At 38.8% G+C, this 20,810-nt stretch overlaps 1 protein-coding gene across 2 annotated transcripts; it reads right to left on the reverse strand.

Moving 5' to 3' along the window:
• Positions 1–401: 401 nt before the first annotated feature.
• LOC124131595 (MFS-type transporter SLC18B1-like) lies at positions 402–19,164 on the reverse strand. 2 transcript variants are annotated; one of them, XM_046494963.2, is made up of 14 exons: positions 18,997–19,164; positions 17,589–17,793; positions 14,826–14,921; positions 13,076–13,149; positions 11,979–12,126; positions 11,253–11,321; positions 9,527–9,617; positions 8,411–8,556; positions 6,732–6,830; positions 5,595–5,689; positions 5,022–5,117; positions 2,840–2,914; positions 1,544–1,637; positions 402–1,257 (listed from the first exon to the last, which is right to left on the reverse strand). In XM_046494963.2, the coding sequence occupies exons 2-14, from the start codon at positions 17,748–17,750 to the stop codon at positions 1,129–1,131; spliced, it is 1,374 nt and encodes a 457-aa protein (XP_046350919.2). In that variant the 5' UTR covers positions 17,751–17,793; positions 18,997–19,164; the 3' UTR covers positions 402–1,128. The 2 variants fall into 2 exon arrangements, with proteins under 2 accessions (XP_046350919.2, XP_046350918.2); XM_046494962.2 differs by having other exon boundaries at positions 18,881–19,163.
• Between the last annotated feature and the right edge of the window lie 1,646 nt (positions 19,165–20,810).

Raw genomic sequence — 20,810 nt, forward strand, 5'->3', positions numbered from 1 at the left:
TAATTGTCCCAATTGCGTGAATCGATGCTCATGATGTCAATCACTGGATTGTCTGGTCCAGACTCGATTATGTACATCATATAGCTGGAATAATGCTGAGTGCGGTGTTAAACAACAAACAAACACAAACAGTGTTGTCTGAGGCTATTAGAGATCAGATTCAATCCTCATGATCACATCTATGACAATCCATCTTCAACAGCTACATGTTTTCGTATTCGAGTCTCAATCACCTTGTAAGAGAGCCAATGATGTCTGCTCTATGTGTTCCTCCACTTGATGTATCTGTATAAGCACCAACGATATCATGTCTACGCGGCCACATTCTGTGACACTGACCTAATAGTCAGCAAAGCATACAATCGAATGCAGTGACCGAAATCTCAAGATAAAGACAGAGGTTGTCATTAAAGTAAACTTTATTTACACCTATCCCAGGATTTGGCAATAATATACCATAAATGACCCCTTTGGATTGATGACATACGTATGAGCTCGAGGTGTACCACGCATGACCTTTCTTACATGGTGTTACCACATGATTTTGATAACGAAACACCACAAGAGAAAGAAAAAAAGCAACTATTGTTTCACTCTCGATTACACTGAATTGTTCCTTAGTTAAGTTACTTGCAAACGATTACTGCAAATACGGAGGTAAAGTACACATGAGCCCGTGATGGCTTTGTGCACAATGCAATGGGTATTCTTTGCTTTTCACCCCTATAACTACGGGCTAATTGATTATAATTCCATCGTATGGAGTGACACAGGTTATCTTTTTTTATCGTGTAAAGTTGCATAATATCGTCCTTGACCAAGGCGCTTAGACGATTAATAGTGTGTCGTTATATGGTGGATTATGTAGATCCGGTCACCTTACGTCTGGATGAACATCATCTCAAACAATGACATTAATGGTGATTCATGTACTGCGAAGTACACAACATGAAACAGTATATGTGAGGAAGGTCCAAACGAACGCAGCTTGCAAACGTGTCCTGCTTTCGGCTCTGACACACCAATGTTCACAGTTCATAATCTTGGTGAATTCAAAGGTAAATTCGATTGACCGTTATGTACGGATCTCGCTGTCATGCAATATTGTCGCAGATGATAATTCTCTGGTCATTGATAAGTTGTCATAGCAATGTTGTTGTTAATCACTCCATTCAATTTATCATACTTCTTTTTGTCATCCGTCGATTTATACTTGACAGACGCAGCGTACAACAGGAAAGGACCAAAAAATATTAACTGCAAAAAGACAAATATATATATATATGGTAAAAAAGTGCACAAAAGTCATATTATTATATTCTTACACAGACACTAATACATATCAGTTATATTGATTCAAAAATAGTATTTTTAAGAACCATTTACTTCGTTCCTCTGTTTCGCTTTGCTCTTTTCAACTCAACGCACAAGTTCACTTAAGGAGACAAGTAAAAGTGAAAGAATTAATGTTGTTGTTTACTGAAACCAACGATATTGGCTGATACAAGATCGAGAATGCCAAAATAGGAAATGATCATGTTACCGGAAACAAGGCAATGATAGCTGCTGCTACCATCATCCAGGCAAAGCCGAAACGTTCGGTGAGCAAACCTCCAAACAGTGGACCAAGTAGCGTGCTAGAAGCATAAACATAAAGAAGAAAACTACTTAAGTAAGTTCAAGTCGTACATGGACAGACAGAAAGGTTTACCCAGAACTAAATGTATTAAGTCCAATATATAGGTTTAATCTCAAATTAAAAATGTGAGAGCTTTTATATTTGATTTGGTACATGATATATAAATGTATGCTCGCCCATGGTGAAATATGTTAATAATGCTATAAATTAGGCCAATTAAGTTAAAAGGAGTTGAATTATGCGTTGTGATACTTGTAGAAACACCTTTATGTATTTGCAAAAGAAAAATCATCAGTTTTAAGCAAAGGCACCTGGTGTCATCACTGATTTATTATTATTATTATGAATTATTATTCTCTTGTGTTGATTCTTCTCTTTTGTTATCAGGACCATAATACATTTCTTACCTTACGGGTGAATTTGACCCTCAATTATCAAGATTAAGAATTCTCTTAATGATTATAAAGCATAATAATACAAACAATTATTGTGCAGTTATTTGTAATTTAATGTAACAAACGACATAGTTCATATATGTATGCTACTCATTGAATGCGGCCTTGTCACATGTCCTCTTGTTGCCATACATAAGTATTCAAAGTACTTGTTTAAAGGCACTATTTCCATTCTTGAAGGAGAAGGCATTTAAGAGAAAAATGGCAAATGAATGTGATCATATGCATGTTGGACACTCAAAAGCTATGGCGCCCCACCCTAGGATCACTGACATTTGAAGTTGAAGTTTCACTGACCTAAAGATATTTCTTCTCAATTCAGGTAATTATAAGTATGCTGTCGCTGTTTGCAAGCTTTGTCCTTGAGGATAATCGAGGGTTTTACATAATATACACTTGATATGATAACCTGAGATTCATAGAACTGTGTGTTTTCACAAAGTTATGACAATACTTTCACGCATACCCATTTACACAATGCGCTTCTGAACTGACCACACGTAGAGCAAGCTGTCGTGCAAACTGCACGCACTGTCATTGAGTAAAGTCCTTATCATTAAGCCACTGATTTGTCAATATTGATTGTCCTTTCCTTAAACTTGCAACGCCTTTGTTTACATTCGTAAAAGTATATAAACTTCATATACAGTGAACAAAACACAATGAAATTCTGTATTATCCATTTCTACACTAATCACTTAACAGGTTCCAGCGTTATCAAGTTGACGACATGAAAAACACTTACCCTAAGCAAACCGAGGATTGTACGACTCCTCCTACAATTCCAAAGTTAGCTCCATTCACATCGAAACCAAGGCTCCTGAAACACATGATTACCCGGGTTAGTATTGGTCCCCAGCACCCATAGCTTATCATAAGAGGCGAGTAGATTAGATCGGGCGGCCATGGTAAGACTCTGTTCTTACCTAATTGTCGCTACATGTTTATATTGGTGCTGTCCCCATGGGAATTCAGTGTAGAATTCAGGGTAGAATCAATGCTTATACTATACGAGTAGAATCTGTAGACCATGCGCAGTGACGTGGCTGAATATGCACGTTGCAATGGCGTGTATCGCTGCTTATAATTTCATCCACTGGTGTGTCTGGTACGGACTCGAATTACAGGCAATTGTGATATGTCTCGATCATCAACTCCATGTTGACCCACCAACGTCAGTGTAATATGACACTGTTGGGATTCCGGGTTAGAATTGTAGGCCAACAGCAATGTCGGAGGAGCTATGGGGATCGGGTGGTCAGGGTTGGTGACTTGATTGATTGTATGTCATACTACCAAGATGGCCTGGGACGTTGCTCATTGTATAAAACACTGGTTTGTCTGGTCCAGACTCGATTATTCACCGACCGTTATAATGCAGCTGACTATTGACGTTAACGAATATATTCTGCATTCTATATCGCTGACAAACAAACTATTATCAAGTATGTATTTAATAATCGCTGCTGTCCTGTCAGAAACATGAATATGAAATATTATTAATAAGCGGATAAGGGTATTAACGGACTATAGCATTAACGAACTACGGTATTAACATGACTATACCCTAAAAGAAATACAGCTATTATTTTAACTCACTTTAAAATACTAACTTGCTAACTAGCTTGTTTAGTTAAGCAGCTTGCTCGCACACAGGGTACAAATTTGTTGCGGCCTGAGGAATCGATCGGAACTTGCTTTTCTCGCAAATGTGTCGTTGAATTTCTGTAACTGACAGATTTTTTTTTTTCCGAAGACATTGGGTAAAGGCAAGTGACTCGGTCCGATTGCCTTGTCTGTTACGAGTTTAGCTAAGTCAGTGAAACTGCGGACATATGTTCCGGACCTGTATGATTGAGTGAGTGAGTGAGTGGGTGAGTTAATATCTAACGTCACATCGGCATCAGCCATATCGTGACGAGAAGTTATATATTATCAATGCATACATTTAGACTAAATAAAAACCTATATCGATGGACAGTAAAATAACTAGAATATCACAGATTACTAGCATACAACCATAAAAAGATATCACTATATGTTACAATACAATATAAAAAGGGCTATAGATCGCCAGCAGCTGAAGGTAAGTCACCATGCTAGGCTCCATGGAGACTTATAGTACCTTTGCTACCTGCATGGACCTGTATGACTGAATGTCGGTGACATACATTTGTTGTAAACCTATCCGTCGGGGCATATTATATGTTGTAGCAGGATCACTCGGGGTACATGGGGTTTTAAGCGTCCCGCATAAAACCTAACTAGGGAAACGTAAAAGCCTATGTACCCCGAGTAATCCTGCTACAACGAATTTATCTTACTGCCATGAGTTAATATGATACTGTAAAAAGAATTTTTTTAAATCCAAATTGACAGGAAACATCTGTTCGATTGAGCGAGGTTAGCTTGTGCTGTGTCACGTGATTTCCATTGAAGCATGCGACCTTTTGCTTGGAAACGGGATATAAGGGATTTATTCCACCTCTCAAAAATCCACGTATAGACTGCCTTGCTCGTGGCGGGGTATAAGGCATTTATTCGCCCGCTGAGAAATTTATTCCCCTCCGAGGCGGGATATGTCGTATTTTATCAAGGTCTCATTGACCAATCAGATCTCATCTTTATGACATAGAGATATGATAAGATGTTATGTACCATGTGTAACAGCCTACATGTATGTATCTTGCGGTAAGAGTACATAGGCTCACACACATCGGCTGACAATGTTTATTATTGAACTCCAGCATTAAAGAAGTGGTATACATAGGCTCACACACAGGTCACACCTCGCCATATCCACCTCTTGATCGGCTGACATACTATTGTACTATTGTATTAAAATTTGTTTTGTTTCAAAAGTACGAAAACAATCACTGACCGCATTATTTTGATCACAAAAATTGAACTATGACTATGAATCTTACCTTGCTCCTTCAACCAGGCACTTGATGGAACTGACGGCCACTGGAGCGAAGCACAAGCCCATCAACACTAACGTCACAATGCATGTCACCATGTCACTACGAAATACAATATACCATTTTAAAAAATGACTTATATATTAATAAAATATTTATATAAATAAAAAGGTTGTCTCCCAGTTGTTACACAGTGGATTTTAGTAACATATCCACTTTTTACACAGTGGATATACTATTAACATAAAACAAAACAAGACCGCAACACGGCAGTATTTTCATTTCGAGTATTATTTTACCTCTAAATGTGTAAACATAACACTCACTACCCGCTTATTGAAAATAATAGATCTTTCTAGAGATGAACAATAATGTCCCCTATGTAACTCGCACTTTATTGTTGTCGAATTACATTATTTAATTGGCTGATGGGAAAATCAAAGACAAAAAGTATAAGTGGTCGAGTGTATTACATCTGAAACAATTCCTTCCAAATCATGGACCTTTTCCTCAAACTATGAATGTGCGATATCTGTTGATTATTTGCGTGAGCAAAGATATTATCTATTAAAAACTTACTGCGGCAAAAATGGCAGAAACGGGGCTGGTCCAAAAACAAGGCAACAGATCGAAGTAAGAATAAGACCTACTATTATCAAGAATGTGGGTGGCACCTGACAAAAGAAGAGGGTAATCATAAGTTCATACAACGAAAATGATGTGTAATTGTTGTAACAACTTCTTTCACCGAGAAACACGTGTACGCCATAGGCATGATTAGACCAATAAACCCTCAAGTACGTACTGCTAATGATCTCACCAAATCAAGTAGTATTACTTCACCAAAGATATGTCAACATTATGAAAAAAATATCGGATAAATACTCAAGTACTTCAAGTATATGAAACCAATGCCTTTAGAGAGACGCGGACTTTACCACAAATATTTCAGCCAAGATTTCAAGAGCGCCATACAACTCTTGCTCAGAAGTTGTCCAATCAATATTACAACATTCAAGGCCTCAGTAAAGCTTTCAAAACGTTATATGGTAGAGGACATTTCCCAATTTGACGCATCAGTGACCAGAATGACGTCTGATGCAGTTCCCTATTTTGACTCGTACTATATGTTCAGGTGAACATTTGACTTGCATGTGTTTGTGACGGGTGATAGTGAATCATAAACACATGCTCTTGATATAGTCGAAATCGTACAGTCGACTCTGCTTTGTGCAGAGATTTCTTGTGAATATGGAAAGGGTTTTGTCGCATTTTTAAAGTAACAGAATCAGTGTTTAATCAATGGATTGTCTGGTCCAGACTCGATTATTTACAGACCGCCGTCATATAGCTGTAATATTAAACAAGAAACAAACAATCAAACAGTGTTTAAAGTGACACAGCGATACCCTAGAAACGTCTCCATTTATAAAACTACTGGGCCTGTCACTTGGCTGTGCGAAATTGTCGATCAGAAGTATGTTGTACACCATTGGTTTGAAGATGTAAAATACCATTCAGTTTGTAAAATCTGGTACACAACGTGGGTGATACGGGTACATACTATTCCAAACTAAAGAAACAAAACCGTGCTCGTAGGTTTCTCCAAAGTCATAAACGATCTGCGTCATTTGGGGCTTTCCATTCACAATCTGACATCCCATAAAATGGATGAAAAGGTGTGTAAAGCAGCGTTACACCAAACATTTGACATACCTTCCCGTCAATAAGATACCCCCACAGGGGCGTTGTGATGGCGTACATCCCTGGAGGGATTGTGTACAGTAGGCCGATTACAACCTGGCTTAGATTAAACTGTAACAGAAATATGACATTGTATTGAGCGTGCATGGTGGAAATGAGGGCTGGGAGCTTTGGTTGAGGTACGTTTGTCAGGCAGACATACATATTTTTCTCTCCAGGGAGCCAAACTTTGTTGAGATTTACAACAAATTATGATAAAAATACCCACATCATGTCCAGTGATCGATTAATTCCCGAGGAAAAGGTAAACGTGTTTGTATACACTGCGTTCCTCAATCATCCGTAAATATATGCGATGTAGTCACTATTTTGTACCAATGTGTTAGTATAATATAAGCTGTCAATGCAGTCTTGATTATCCGCCGAAACAGATTCAACAACAAATTCAACAAGCAAAGTCATGGTTGCCGCGAGAGGGAAGCCAATGCTAAAACCAATGACGGTTCAGCTTACCTCGCTGACGGGCAACCACGGTTCTTGTTTGACAACGTGTCATGCTGCTGCAGTTCCACACTGCTACACATTCTGAAATTTCTAGTGTATTTCAAATGTATTTCTATGGATTATCCTACGGTTTAGAATGTTTCAATATGTTCCATATTGACAAGGGTTTCAAATATGAGCATTTCCCTGGGCTGGGAAACATTTGCAAATTTGTAAATTTCAAAGGTTTACATGCCTCATAAAGTCAGTATCACTTTGGACATCAAGGGTATGTACAGTATTATATGTTCCTAGCACTGTTATTAAAACAGGATAATCATATACGTTTCCACCATGTGAAATAAGGTTTAACATTTGCTGATTCCTTTTACAATGTGCTCGAGATGTGTCAATGCCGGCTTTATACCATATGGAGTGGTGTCAATGTTGACTATACTGTGGGGAAGAAGTGTATTTGTCAGCAATTAGAATGTGTGCTTGAGATGTGTCAACTTTTATATGGAAGTAGAGATTATTGTGGGTGTATTTGTAGTGATTGTTTGTAGTCACTCAGAGTTAGTGTAATGTCGTGTACTGCCCTGGTCTGATGTTAGCGGTACGATAATTGACAGTTTTCCCTTCGCATAAACTGTAACATGACAGTCTTGATCTTTGGAGAAGTTTCGTGATGTGGCACTTTCTTGAAGACAGGTATAATATTTACAGTACATAACAGCGACACAACGGTAATTCATGGCTTTTTACGACAATCGACAGCGAAACATTCTGGACGTTCGTGACATTTTTTTGGACCTGTTACTTATAGATGCTACTACGCATTTGACGCCTTGTTTTGCCTTGTGTTATTGTGATCCTTAAACTGTGTTTCAATTTAGTTTGTAAATTATGTTCAATGATCTTGTGGGCTCATTTACTGATTCTACAATTTAGTTCTGCTCGTACAGATTTCTGGGGTAACCTTTGGGTTTTAATTTGGATATCAAATTTGGATCACAAATTTATAGTTTCCTGGAGTTGTGCCTATGGTGACTGTATACCTTACTGAATAGGTGGCTATATATTGTGTCAGAGATGTTCCATGTGGTTTTCATACTGTACTGGAGGATGTCTATGTCTGGGGACTGTCACTGTTACTTGAGTACATTCTTTAAATCTTTATATGTGAACCGTATTATGAAGCAAAATACCTCCTTTAAGTGCAGCGATAGCACAGGCATCCAAATTAAGGCCGCAGTATAAGCACACATGGTGACAAAGCTTCCAAACAAGACCCATGGACTTCTAAAGATGGTCCATCTAGATGGGCATTCAGAGTCACTGCATTGCTGCCCATCTAAAATATACAGAAGATTAACTTCCATAATTACCTGGAGGACCAAAATGTTCAGTAGAAATCAATTGCATGCACAATTGTCACCTTATCGTGACAATGGAATTCAAGCATTCATGCAAAGAACGTAATTACACCAGTGAGTTCAATACATGACAGGCGCAAAGTCATGTCCAACACATGCTTACGCCTATAGACGTTCCATTTTTTCATTTCATATTTTCATGTTTTATCCCATGATTAGTGTATTGTGCATTGGTCATACGGAATGGTCAACACGCTTGTCACAATAAGACCCCTGCAATCTATGTTTGTATGAGGCGACTAAATGGATCGGGTGGTCAGGTCTGATGGCCTGTACACCTTATACCATTTAAGTACATCTTTTAAATACTGATACATTTAAGTTATAAAAGATTACACCGATGCGACTGGCCTGCATTACAACCCTTGCAATTCCAATCTTAGACTTTGTACGTAGTGTTTGGACCTACAGTTTCAAAATGGTTTAACACTAGCCGATCAGAAATCGTGATCCAAAGTTCTGTCTCCTGGTCTTTAAACCCCTGCACATTTCTTAATCTACCTCTGCGAAAGATGTTGCTGAATAAAATCAATGTCACACCTTCACATCGTTATCATGATCAAGATCATTAGTACTTAAATATTCAACCACACCGTGAGGATGCCGGGTTAAAACAAATCCGAGCAATATAAATGTATGGTAGGCTAAGATGGATTGAGTGGCTTAGTTTAATGCGTGTCATCATACCCCGACAGGGTGGGTCGTTGCTCGTGTTATCAGCCACTGGCTTGTCTGGGCTGTACTCAGTTGTTTACAGGCTTCCGAGATACTGCTGAGTACGGCGTTAAAGAACAGAAACAAACTTTGAGGCCAACCTATGTAAGCATAAAGATGTGTCATCATGATGCATTAACAAATACATTTGCACACATATGTACATGTACTTACAGTGTTTTGATGGCAGCAGAATCCACGATACTACACCGCAAGCAAATGTGCAGCCACCAAGAACCCAGAAAGGAAGACCGAATCCTCCTATCTGAATAAAAGCGACAGAATCGTTGTTCGTTATAATTATAACATTATAAATATCATGTAAAATTTCATTTTTGTATACATCTTAACTTCGGTAATAGAACAAATTGAAAAGAGGTTATGACGCTAGCGATGATAGCAAATATCCTGTATGAGGAATACATACTGTATATTCCTAATACTGGATATTGACCATCCCAAAACACACAAGCGTGATAACCTCTTTATCATATAACATGTTCTTAAGTTCAGTTGTCGAAAAGCATGTTCCCATCTCTCACAAACTTTTTTTAATTTTTAACTAAAAATTGCAAGTTTCCCTGACATGTGTGCGTTGAAATTTAATACGTCAGAAGTTAAGTGATTTGTCAGTCGGGCAGTGACAACCGTCAATATAGTTCCAACTAAAAACTGTTTCTTGGAAAGTGGCGTAACTTCATATAGGCAAAATAACAATTGCCCACACATACCTGTTCTACTTGTCTTTCGCGGCAAACCATCTACGGCAACTGCCCTTTATAAAAGGGAAGCTACTCCAAGCCTAGTCCATGAGACGCCACGTTTGTTTAATCTATGTCGTGTCATAACGTTACGAAGTGTCAGATGTACACATAGCGACGAAATGAAATGAAAAGTTCAGACATATTTCGGCTAAATGCAACTGTTTTAGGTTGGGGGAAACCGCAGAGGTCTTCACGCAATTGACCTCGCTAATCTGTTTCGTAAATTATATCGCCAAAGTTTCCAAGTCTTCTAAAATGCATCAGTTACCACACACAGAATTTTAGTTTTTGTGACTAAAGTTTGATAAAAATTTGATACAACATATATGATAATAATTATCCTTATAGTTTCTACAGATTCAGGATGGTTAATTCGAGTCGATCGCCGATAGACAAGGGCGACGCTGTTTGTTTGTAAACACTGAGAGTAGTACCTACCTGACATTTCATATTTGCGTATTTATCCGTATATGACCCCAAATGATACCGTTTTTATCCGTTGGCTTTATCGTGCCGAGAACCCTACCCATGATATGATAAATTGAGTTATTATTCGTTTCACTTCGTCAAGGGTATGCAGTTACAGCCTCTCAAACGCGGATAAATCGACTAAAACAAGTTTGTGAAAATAACATCTCGCTCTAGATTACTGATGATGCTTAGAGCGTATGTGGGATCGTTTGACAGATAACTGACCTAATATTCTAGTTAACCGGCTATAGTCTAACTTGTCATCTGATAACATTGTCAAGTACCCGTTGAGTACTATAATGCCTGAAAATGCTTTACTTTGGGATAGTCTTTGATCGAAAATGAACTTTTGACACTGCTTGTACTGTGTTTGAAATGACATTTCAGCTTCGGTAAAAGGCTCACATTCACATGTTAGAAGGCACATCCTTAAACTCTTAAATCTATCGACACATATTTGATATTCTCTTTACACTTGAATATAATTACAGGTAAACACGGCTTTCTCAAGTCCATAATTATAACTCTGGCTAAACTACTGGACCTTTAGCGTCCCGTATAAAACATAATACCTCGTTATTTAAAGTGGATATTGTGTTTGCCATGCATTTGCGTCCTGATGCATGGAACTGATAATGCATATACTTCGTTATATTATTTATTACCTGATACAATCCACCGCCTATCGCAGGCCCTGCCATAAAGCCCAAGCCAACCGCCGTCTCCAAAATACCCTGAAACAGAGGTAGTTGTTAGACGATACACAAATATCAATATCAAATTACATTCATGCCCCAAGTGAAATATTTGTTTCTGTCTTTAAAGTCTAATTATAGTTGTCGGTCAAAGCTAAAATGTTCCTGGACATTGAAATATTGATACTCAACTCAACTTTATTTGGAGGTCACCGAGAGAGTTTGTTGAAAATGTGGAGTCCGTTATTGAGGGCAGGGAATTGGTATTAGACCAGATATATGTTCAGCTACAGCTGCAAAACCGTATACTGTATTCCAACAATATGAAGCATAACTATTTCTTCAAGAATGTTCTGGGACAATTAATTTTTATAAATGGTCGGCCCGTTACAAGATACCGAAGGGACTATAGTCGTTTCAGTTTTCATTTCCAGCGTGAAAAACGCAGATCGAAATATGCTGAAATGGCTGTAAGGAAAGCGGTCTCATAAAGGTCAAAGTTCACAATCGAATGCCAAGCATGACAGAGAAGCGATATGCGCTCACCCTGAAAATATACGAAATGTATGCACGAATTTTACTTCAGGGGTAATAATAAAGCATACGTAATACTAAGCTTGTCGTACATATTAACCATATCAACAGTTTCACAGTAAATCAAAAGATTTGTCTCTGATACTATTTAAGAGGTCTTACATATATCGACCCTAAGTTATCTGGATAGTTTTGGCTTGCTATCAGGAAGGATGAAGATATCAATGAAGATACTCCCGTTGCTTCGATCATCCTGACAGCAAAGCAGGTAACGATGAAGGGAAGGCCAGGCGAAGACATGTCCAAAGTCCTGAAGTTCAGAAAGGCAACAGTACATAAATATGCTCTACATGGAACTTAACTAGAACTATACTTTTTTCGCAAACACCTGATGTCATCACTGATTTTTAGTGATCCATTCATACAATTTGAAACTTTAATTTGCCTTTTACGCCCTGTGGGATATGTTTTGGCAGTTAATCGTGAGTGGTTATTCTCTGGCGTTTTACCTATATTATCTCATAAGAACCTTATAAGAAGCATGTATAATGTTAATCCCCATTGTTTTGTGACAATCATTACTTTTACGACCACTACATACAGTACACTACGTAACTATCAGTCGAAATACAGTTGAGTTTGTGACGTCGAAATTTGAAACTGCATGTTCACGGTTACGACTTTATGTCATGAGTACGTGAGTGAGTGAGTATGGTTTTACGCCGAATTAAGCAATATTGCACCAATATCACCGCGGGGGACACCAGAAATGGGCTTCACATATCGTACCTAGGTGGGGAATTAAACCCGGCCTTCGGCTAAACGAGAGAACGCTTTAACCACTAGACTACCCCACAGCCCCTGACATCATGATATGAATCAACGAAAAGCCTGAAACGTTGACAGTCAAAACGCATTCCACAGTTGCATAATATGTTATGCCGCGCAATTCTTACAACTATATCAGTTTGACGTTAATATGTACATGTTTATTACTTGTTAGTGCGGTTGATTACTGTTTTATGCCTACATATTTCATATATACAGTAAGGTAGAGTTTTCCATGTATCACATAAAAAACGCTGGAATTCAGCAGGAATGTCTCTAGCCCCGCATATAGTCAATGTAAGAGCTTTTTAACATCTCAAACGTTTGCTAGGTAACGTTGATACACTACATCAATGTCCTCTTGTTTATTATTGGCCTCCATAGCCGGACAAAAGGGGTAGCCTATTGATTAAGGCGTTAAGGCGTCTCACCCAAAGAGAATCGTTGTCGAACCAATTATCAATATGCCGGTAATGTAGAAGAAACGTGGACTGGCTGTAGATATCTGAAATAAGAAACAATGTTTAGAAAATTCACCGTTACTTATATATGTCTGAGATGATGCAAATGCGCAATGGCCAAGTAATATACTACCTGGCAAAAGACTCCCGTGGCTAAACATGAATGCCGACCCTTTTCGATGTCAATGTTCATTGGTCAAGGCCATATTCCACGTATGAGGCGGTAGACTCCAATATCTGCGACTCGGAGATGTCTTAGCACAGACCGTCGTCTGATGCGGTGTTCTAATGCTGTTGTTGCCGTTTCTGCTTCTGTGACGAAACTGTTGCGCAAGGTGCTCAGTTACCGGTCATCATGTGGCGTCGTCATGTGTGGTCTACCCGTATGTGTGTTATTATGACGATGGAACAAGGTTACACATGAGCAATTGTAGTTTCTTGCAATTGGTTGTGGTTGGCACCATTCTCCTCATATCTTCACCCACTCCCTACTCTCTAAGTTGTTCAGTTTTAGGTGACTTATTGTTTGTGCGTTTATATTACCTGTGATGGTTTGGCAGTGAACAATTGCATTTAATACCATTTCTGCACGTACAGTTTTACGGGTACCTGAAAAAGGTATTTGGTGAGTTTTCGCTGCTGCACTTCCAAACTAAGTGGTTCTGTTTTGGCCTTTTCACTCTTGTAACGTTTTGATAACGTTTATATTTTTTGTCGGGCAGATCATATCAGTTACGGAGCGGTGGAGTAGCCTAGTGGTTACAGCGTTCGCTCTTCACGCCGAACACCCGGGTTCGATTCCCCCATGAGTACAATGTGTGAAGCCAATTGCTGGTGTCTCCCGCCGTGATATTGCTGGAATATTGCTAAAAGCGGCGTAAAACCATACGAGTTCACTCACTACTGTTATCAGTTAATGCGGTGCCACATCAATTTGACTTCAGGAATTGCTTACTACTTTTCGAAATATCTGTGCTGGCTGGCGATATACAGTGATATATATTTTAGCAATAATACAATGTATGTACTATATCATGTTCTTCCCCAAACCGGAAGTGTGGTGTGTAAGCCGGAAGTGGTCATAACATTATCTGGAGGCATTGGCATTTTCTTTCAAAGATGTTCTGCATTTGGGGATGTGTGGGGTCGTATCGGCATTATTTCAGCCATATAGCGAAGAGTCATCTGATATTGAAAGGTCAAACTGTAGATGGGTCTGCTCCTATTTTAGCATTTAATGCAAACACATTTCAAGGCAGCATACCATTCAATGTTAGACTGGTATACTAGATAAGTGTGAGGTAGCAGATAACCAAAGTGGTTCATGAACGAATTGAATGACACTTGCAGAAAGCCCCCTTCACCTCATTATTGTCTTTTTATTCCAATTAGATCCTCGAGAAAAGACGAATAGAGAGTCTTTCATACTCTGCCAATATAATGTAGGCAGTCTATAATGCTTTTTTTATGCGTGGTTGAATAGTCATAGTGCAAACAAGTCAAAGAGGATGGACCCGATCTATCTGAAGAATCTTCTGTATGTAGCATCACGAGAATAAGGCCTTATGTGCCGAGGTGAATGTTTGTTGTAAAAAGAAACTTTCGGAGAGGGTCATCAGACGCACAAAATCCAGTAGCAGAAGGTTATTAAAGTCGATCTATCAGCGTTATGGAGCAGCCTAATCTAGAGAGTTACTAAACTGTAAGACATTTGACTTACCAACATTCCTATTAGCGGGGACACCAAGAAGATCACTAATTCTGAGCTACTGTAGATTAACCCTATGAGGGTTTCCCCCAATCCTTTCTTTTTTGCCTGGAAAGAAACAGGTAGTTTACCATAAGACAAGATGACACGTTATTATCCCGAGGGAAATTTGAGTTACAAGGTCTCAGCTTATTAATAAGCACACATATACTCAACAACAAAAGTTCCTGTGACACCAATATTTGAGTGTACTTTTCAAACAAGTAAAGTTTGGTTTTCAATATTGTAGTACATGTATGGAATCAAGTCACAAAAACGCACCTGCTACAGAACAGCATGCATTACATGCAAAAGTTGATTTTTATGCAAGCCCCATGCATCTCACTACCCAAGAATGGGTATTAAAACATGTGCGTTAACGGGATTCCATATGCATTGTTTAGCATCGTGTTGACAACAACCACTCAGAAAAACAACAAAATTACGCAATTATTCAACATTACAAAATGCCACGCCTGTCCGAAAATGAGCGTCTGCGAGCCATTGGTATGCTTGAAGCAGGATCGAGTCAACGTGATGTTGCAAGACAATGTAACGTCCACAGAAACACCATTTGGTATTTATGGCAACGTTGGCAACAGACGAATGCAGTCAAAGACCATCCTCAGAGTAGCAGGCCACGCGTAACCAATAATCGACAAGACAACTGGATTCGAACAACACACCTACGAAATCGATTCCAGCCAGCAAGAGTGACTGCAAGAAGCCTCTCTGGCCTTCGAAGAATATCTTCACGAACCGTACGTTGTCGCCTCAGATGTGCCGGGGTTGTCGCCAGAAGACCCGCCAGACGTCCCATTTTACCGTCAACCACCGTCAAGCACGTCTACAGTTGTGCAGACAGCCTCTACGCTGGTCGGCCATGCAATGGGGACAAGTTCTATTCACTGACGAGTCTCGTTTTCACCTCAGCCACAGCGATGGACGGGTTCGAGTGTACCGACGTCAAGGTGAACGTTACGTCAATCATTGTGTCATGGAAGAAGATCGGTTCAGGGGCGGTAGCGTTATGGCATGGGGTGGGATTACAGCAAGACAGAGGACCCGTTTGATAGTGTTAGAGGGAAATCTCAATGGACAGCGCTACCGCGACGAGATCATCGGCCCGGCCTAATATTGCTCGACTTGTCGGGCTTCTCTTCAAAAACGTGAATGTCATCCCCTGGCCGGCTCGTTCCCCTGATCTCTCCCCAATTGAGCACTTGTCTGATGAGATGGATCGGCGCCTTTGACGTCAACCACGTGTCCCACAGACACTCCAGTAACTTCGAAACATGCTCCAGCAGATATGGACAGATATCCCACAGAACTTTGTGCGACGCCTGGTCCATTCCATGAGACGAAGATGTGTTGCTTGCATCGCAACCAGAGGTGGACACACATGCGATTGATTTGCAAATTGACATTTTGGCATGTTCATTGTTTTTTTTTATGAAATCACGCATTTTCTGAAGTCAGATGGCAAATTAAACCATTTGAAGACTTACAGAAGTCTTTTATCTGTTGCAAACCGAAACTGTTTAGATTTGGTAAAAAACATAAAAATTTAAATTTAAATCTTATTCAATGTCACAGGAACTTTGGTTGTTCAGTATACAAATAAATAAGAGCACACAAACGTAATTAACATTAAATCTGGCACAAGCAAACAAATGCTGAACAATGATTTATCACAAAACCTATTATGAAACCTGATACCAGCTGGTATGAATGAATTCCGGGCCCTGTTTGTTGTCAACATCGGCATTTGTAGTCGGCGGCAAGAAGGAAGAAGTTGATACTCCGAATATAAAACATGCGAGATAAGCTTAACAATTTATTTACTTTATTAACTTTTTGCTGTGTATAAATACTACCGATATCTTGGAGAGAGATGGCAATGGTGTTATTCTCCATGTTACAGATTTTGCACAGGTTTCAGAACCAGCTTGAGAAGTTAAAAGTCAGACTTCATAAATGTTATACAAAAACGATGACATGATATATATAAATACAGCTCCTAAAAGACTAATCGTCATTATCCGACGGATAATTGCATGTATGTGCTTATTCATGATATGTCATTGATCCATTTTTTGTTTGTTTGTACGTTTGTTTGTTGTTTAACGCCGCACTCAGCAATAGTCAAGCTATATGAGGTTTTCTTTTATATTAAACGCCGCACTCAAACATATTTAAGCTGAGTTTGGCATGTAAATAATCCAGTCGGGACCAGGTAATCCAGTGATTGACATTATGAGCATCGACCCTCGCTCTACGATGACACGCTACTGACAAAGTCACCGTGGCTGACCCCATGATCATCAAGTGACCTCCCATAACATGCATGGGTTGATTTGTGCATTCACTATTCCGGAATACCAACGTGGTCAGTAATATACAGGAGCATTAGTGGAGAGAAACATATCTTTGACGTGCCAGTAAGCCGCTGCTGGTAGGCCCAAATCTCAGATTATTCGTATGTAATCACCATGTCTCACTACAACGCAGAAGATTATCGTGGTGTGCCTTTAAAGTACGAATACGACTGGGTACGAATAATCCGCGTATTCCTGCATGACCTAATGTAATGTTTTATTACCCTCATTCGGTGTTGTTTGGGACGCAAATATGCCACAAAAAATAACTATGGAGTTCTATGATGCCCAAGAGGGAATTTGACGAAATAGTCGGCTGTAGTGTAAGCTCATCTCACCTGTTTAGTTCTATACATACCTCGATTGGAAAAAATGGGGCCATCAACGATAAACCTGTCCATGCAATAAAGTTTGATATGACCATCGCGGAGATAATAAACTTCTTCTTGATACTCTCCTTCGCGTCCCCTTTAGGCAAAAGAGCTTGTCCATCTGATTTGGTGGAGCCTGTCACTCCCATGGCTCGTCTCCAGTTACTCTCCTAGATTTGTAATTGTTCGTATCTGAATGGCAACAAAATGTATTGTGTGGTATTAAATGTTCCAAAAGATTGGTAGATTGTATCACTCGGAGTTTGTGGCATTCGTTACAAAATAAAAAGCTTTAGAATGAATTTGATGGAAAATATTGATTGATGTGTTGTGTTTAAAATAATGTATAAACAGGGCATATAGCTGAGGACTATAATTTATGTTCTTGATTCATACTCTTGCTACAGGCAAGGCCGTAGCTGTTGTCATAATCGTCGAGGCAATGAGTAGGTTTTAGGCCACTCTTTACAGACTTCAAACCCGGAATGGGCATTGCACCAATTAATTTGGACATGGAATTTCAACCCGGGTTACAGGCAATGCTTTAACCCTGATCGTGGATGTTCTGTGTCGGATGTGGCGATGTCCATGTAACAACAGTGCGTTTAAATGTTTTCCGTTATGCAGTGAGTTGTATCAAACCCCGAATCAATAAAGGTCAGACATGCTTACAACATTCAACAGAGACACTGGAAACATTCTGTGGTTCACAGAACTGGTACGGACATACCCGCGAACAGCCTTGTCTTATCATATGCTCAGTATTGATATAATAATAATAATAATAATAATAATAATAATAATAATAATAATAACAACTACAACAATAAATACAAAAGTCTTTGGAATAGTCCCGTACAGGGCATCAGACCTATCTAGGCCTACAAACCTGATCTTGTCCTTTTTTTTAATAAATCCAATGAAATCATTTGTACCACTGAAGTTTCAGTCCCGTTTGACACTAATGTGATTGACAAGATTCGGGAAAAAACATGGCAAATATGCAGACATCGTTTTCGAAATGTCACGCTTGCATTCCAAGTACCCAGTTGTCCAACTCCCCATTGTTCTCGGTGCCTTAGGTTTTGTTCCTCCCAATCTGTTGACTGACATTGGGAGAGTACCCGGGTTTTCGACACAGCAAACCTGACATAAATTATGCATAGGGATACGGTTATTGAAAGTTACAGCGTAAAACTGCAGTTAGATCCCTTGCTAACAGATACGATTTCTCGACTTCATATTACATCAAGGAAAATATGCACAAAACAAATCTTACCTTGTTGTGTTTAAACCCAAGGCAAATAGGCTAGAATACAACCATATCATAGTTCTATCTGCTTGCGCTTCACTTCCAGTAGCAATATAAGATATTTCTACGTATACATATTTTACCTGGACATCAGTTCCCGAGACTGTTGTAAAATGTCACGTTGTCTATTATAGAATCATAGCCCCAGTCGCCAAACTTCAAGAATCAATATCTCCAATGGACGTTGTAGGGCGTATTAATTAGTTGAAAACGATAACTGGCACATCATTGTTCAGGATATCACAATATGTTATAGGAAATACAGCACCATTATCTTGCAACATGTTGTCATGTAATGCTCTTGATGTCCCTCAATTAGGGATAATACAGTGACAGCCGGAGCATAACAAAATAAACAATGTTCGGGAATATCATTGCATGAGTAATGATACAATGGATATGGTTAATAGAATCATTAGAGCGTATCTAATTATGTTCATCCTGCTGAGAAACAGACTTAATTCATAATTAACAACGACAATGTACATTTCCGTTTTTCCTAGCTGTACTCGTGTTTCAGTTAATAGAAATGATTGCTTTATACATTATGCTACACGTTTTCTATTTAAATAAATATGTTGAATATGTATAGCCTTGTGAATATAAACCATATTTTATGTATTTTCTGATATTGCATTTCGAATGAACCCCCAAAAGTAACTTAAAAAGTTGAATCCTAGATCCATTTTTATCGATCAATGGTGTTACTATAAACCACTGCGAAACTGCGGGAGATGTCAGCGATACTAAACAAAGGGCTACACAGACCTTTTCGCAATGCACTTTGACTTAATTTTGGTTTACCTGACTATAAGACACACCAACGAGACAATGCTCTGTGACGTCTGTCCAGTTAACAATGTTGCTTGGGTCATTGAGTTCGTGTAAGTTCCCCACACTGAATACTCTTCAAGTTCAGTGATTTAAATGTAAGAGAGATGTCTAAAATTTTCAATAAATATTTTCTAACATTTGTCTGTTCACCCGATACAATGAATTAAGCTGTCTCGTAACATCCCCATTATCGTTCCGCAAGTCTGTTCCACCTGTATTCTTTTGGCTTAATATTAGGATTCCTTTTATTGTCATATAGTCTTATCATCTTTTTAAATGAGGATGTTCATATTGATGAAACAAACAGAAGCCAAATCAAAACAAACTCAAATGGGTCTGCTTTGTAAGGAAGTGCAAATCCCTACAAGTAAAAATTATTTTTGGTTGGTTCTACCTACGGGACAGGGAACTAGTATGATAATATTAATAATATACTATTTTTGTAATCCCGCCCCGACTACCGCACCCCTATATGTGTATAATTGTTTTACGTTCCAAGAAGGCCTTGCATTTGTGGCAAAAACAGACAACTGATACCAAATAAATTGCAAAGCGTATATTTTGACAATTTGAAAATCTATTTTATTAACATCAATATATTGATTTTGTTTGACTAAAACTCGACAGTAACAAACCAAACATAAATACTGACAAATCCTTTGTTTTGAAATAATCACATATATTTCAATATTTCAAGCTATGTATCCGTTAAGCTAATCCACGAAATATAATGTTTACTGTCAAAACAAATTCCTCTCAGAAGACAACAAAGTGTAATACAAGATTTCGAAATATTTACAATTGTATCAAGTTGATTATATTATCATTTACTATTATAATTCCTTCTTTGGTTTATTACTCGATTTAATCATGCCAGTCTCATATATGCAGAATGCGTTTGCCTATATCACATGACAACACAGGCTTTAAAGCTTTCCCCTGCTCCACTTTAATATCACTACTGGCCACTTTAATATCACTGAAAGAACTGTTCTCCATCTTTTCCGGGGTAGCTGTGTTGCACTGCATAACAAATGTGAATCCACAACATTGTCAGATAACG

Source organism: Haliotis rufescens, unplaced genomic scaffold (assembly GCF_023055435.1).
Source record: "Haliotis rufescens isolate VD_foot unplaced genomic scaffold, xgHalRufe1.0.p SCAF_1, whole genome shotgun sequence".
NCBI classification, from domain to species: domain Eukaryota; kingdom Metazoa; phylum Mollusca; class Gastropoda; order Lepetellida; family Haliotidae; genus Haliotis; species Haliotis rufescens.

What these genes read in the sequence shown, in the direction of transcription:
- LOC124131595 (XM_046494963.2), bottom strand. Translation starts at nt 17,750, where the DNA reads ATGGGAGTGACAGGCTCCACCAAATCAGATGGACAAGCTCTTTTGCCT. An exon ending in TCGACAACGATTCTCTTTGG is followed by an intron (nt 12,127 to 13,075) that starts GTGAGACGCCTT and finishes TCTGAACTTCAG; the next exon opens with GACTTTGGACATGTCTTCGC. An exon ending in TAGGCGGTGGATTGTATCAG is followed by an intron (nt 9,618 to 11,252) that starts GTAATAAATAAT and finishes GCTTTTATTCAG; the next exon opens with ATAGGAGGATTCGGTCTTCC.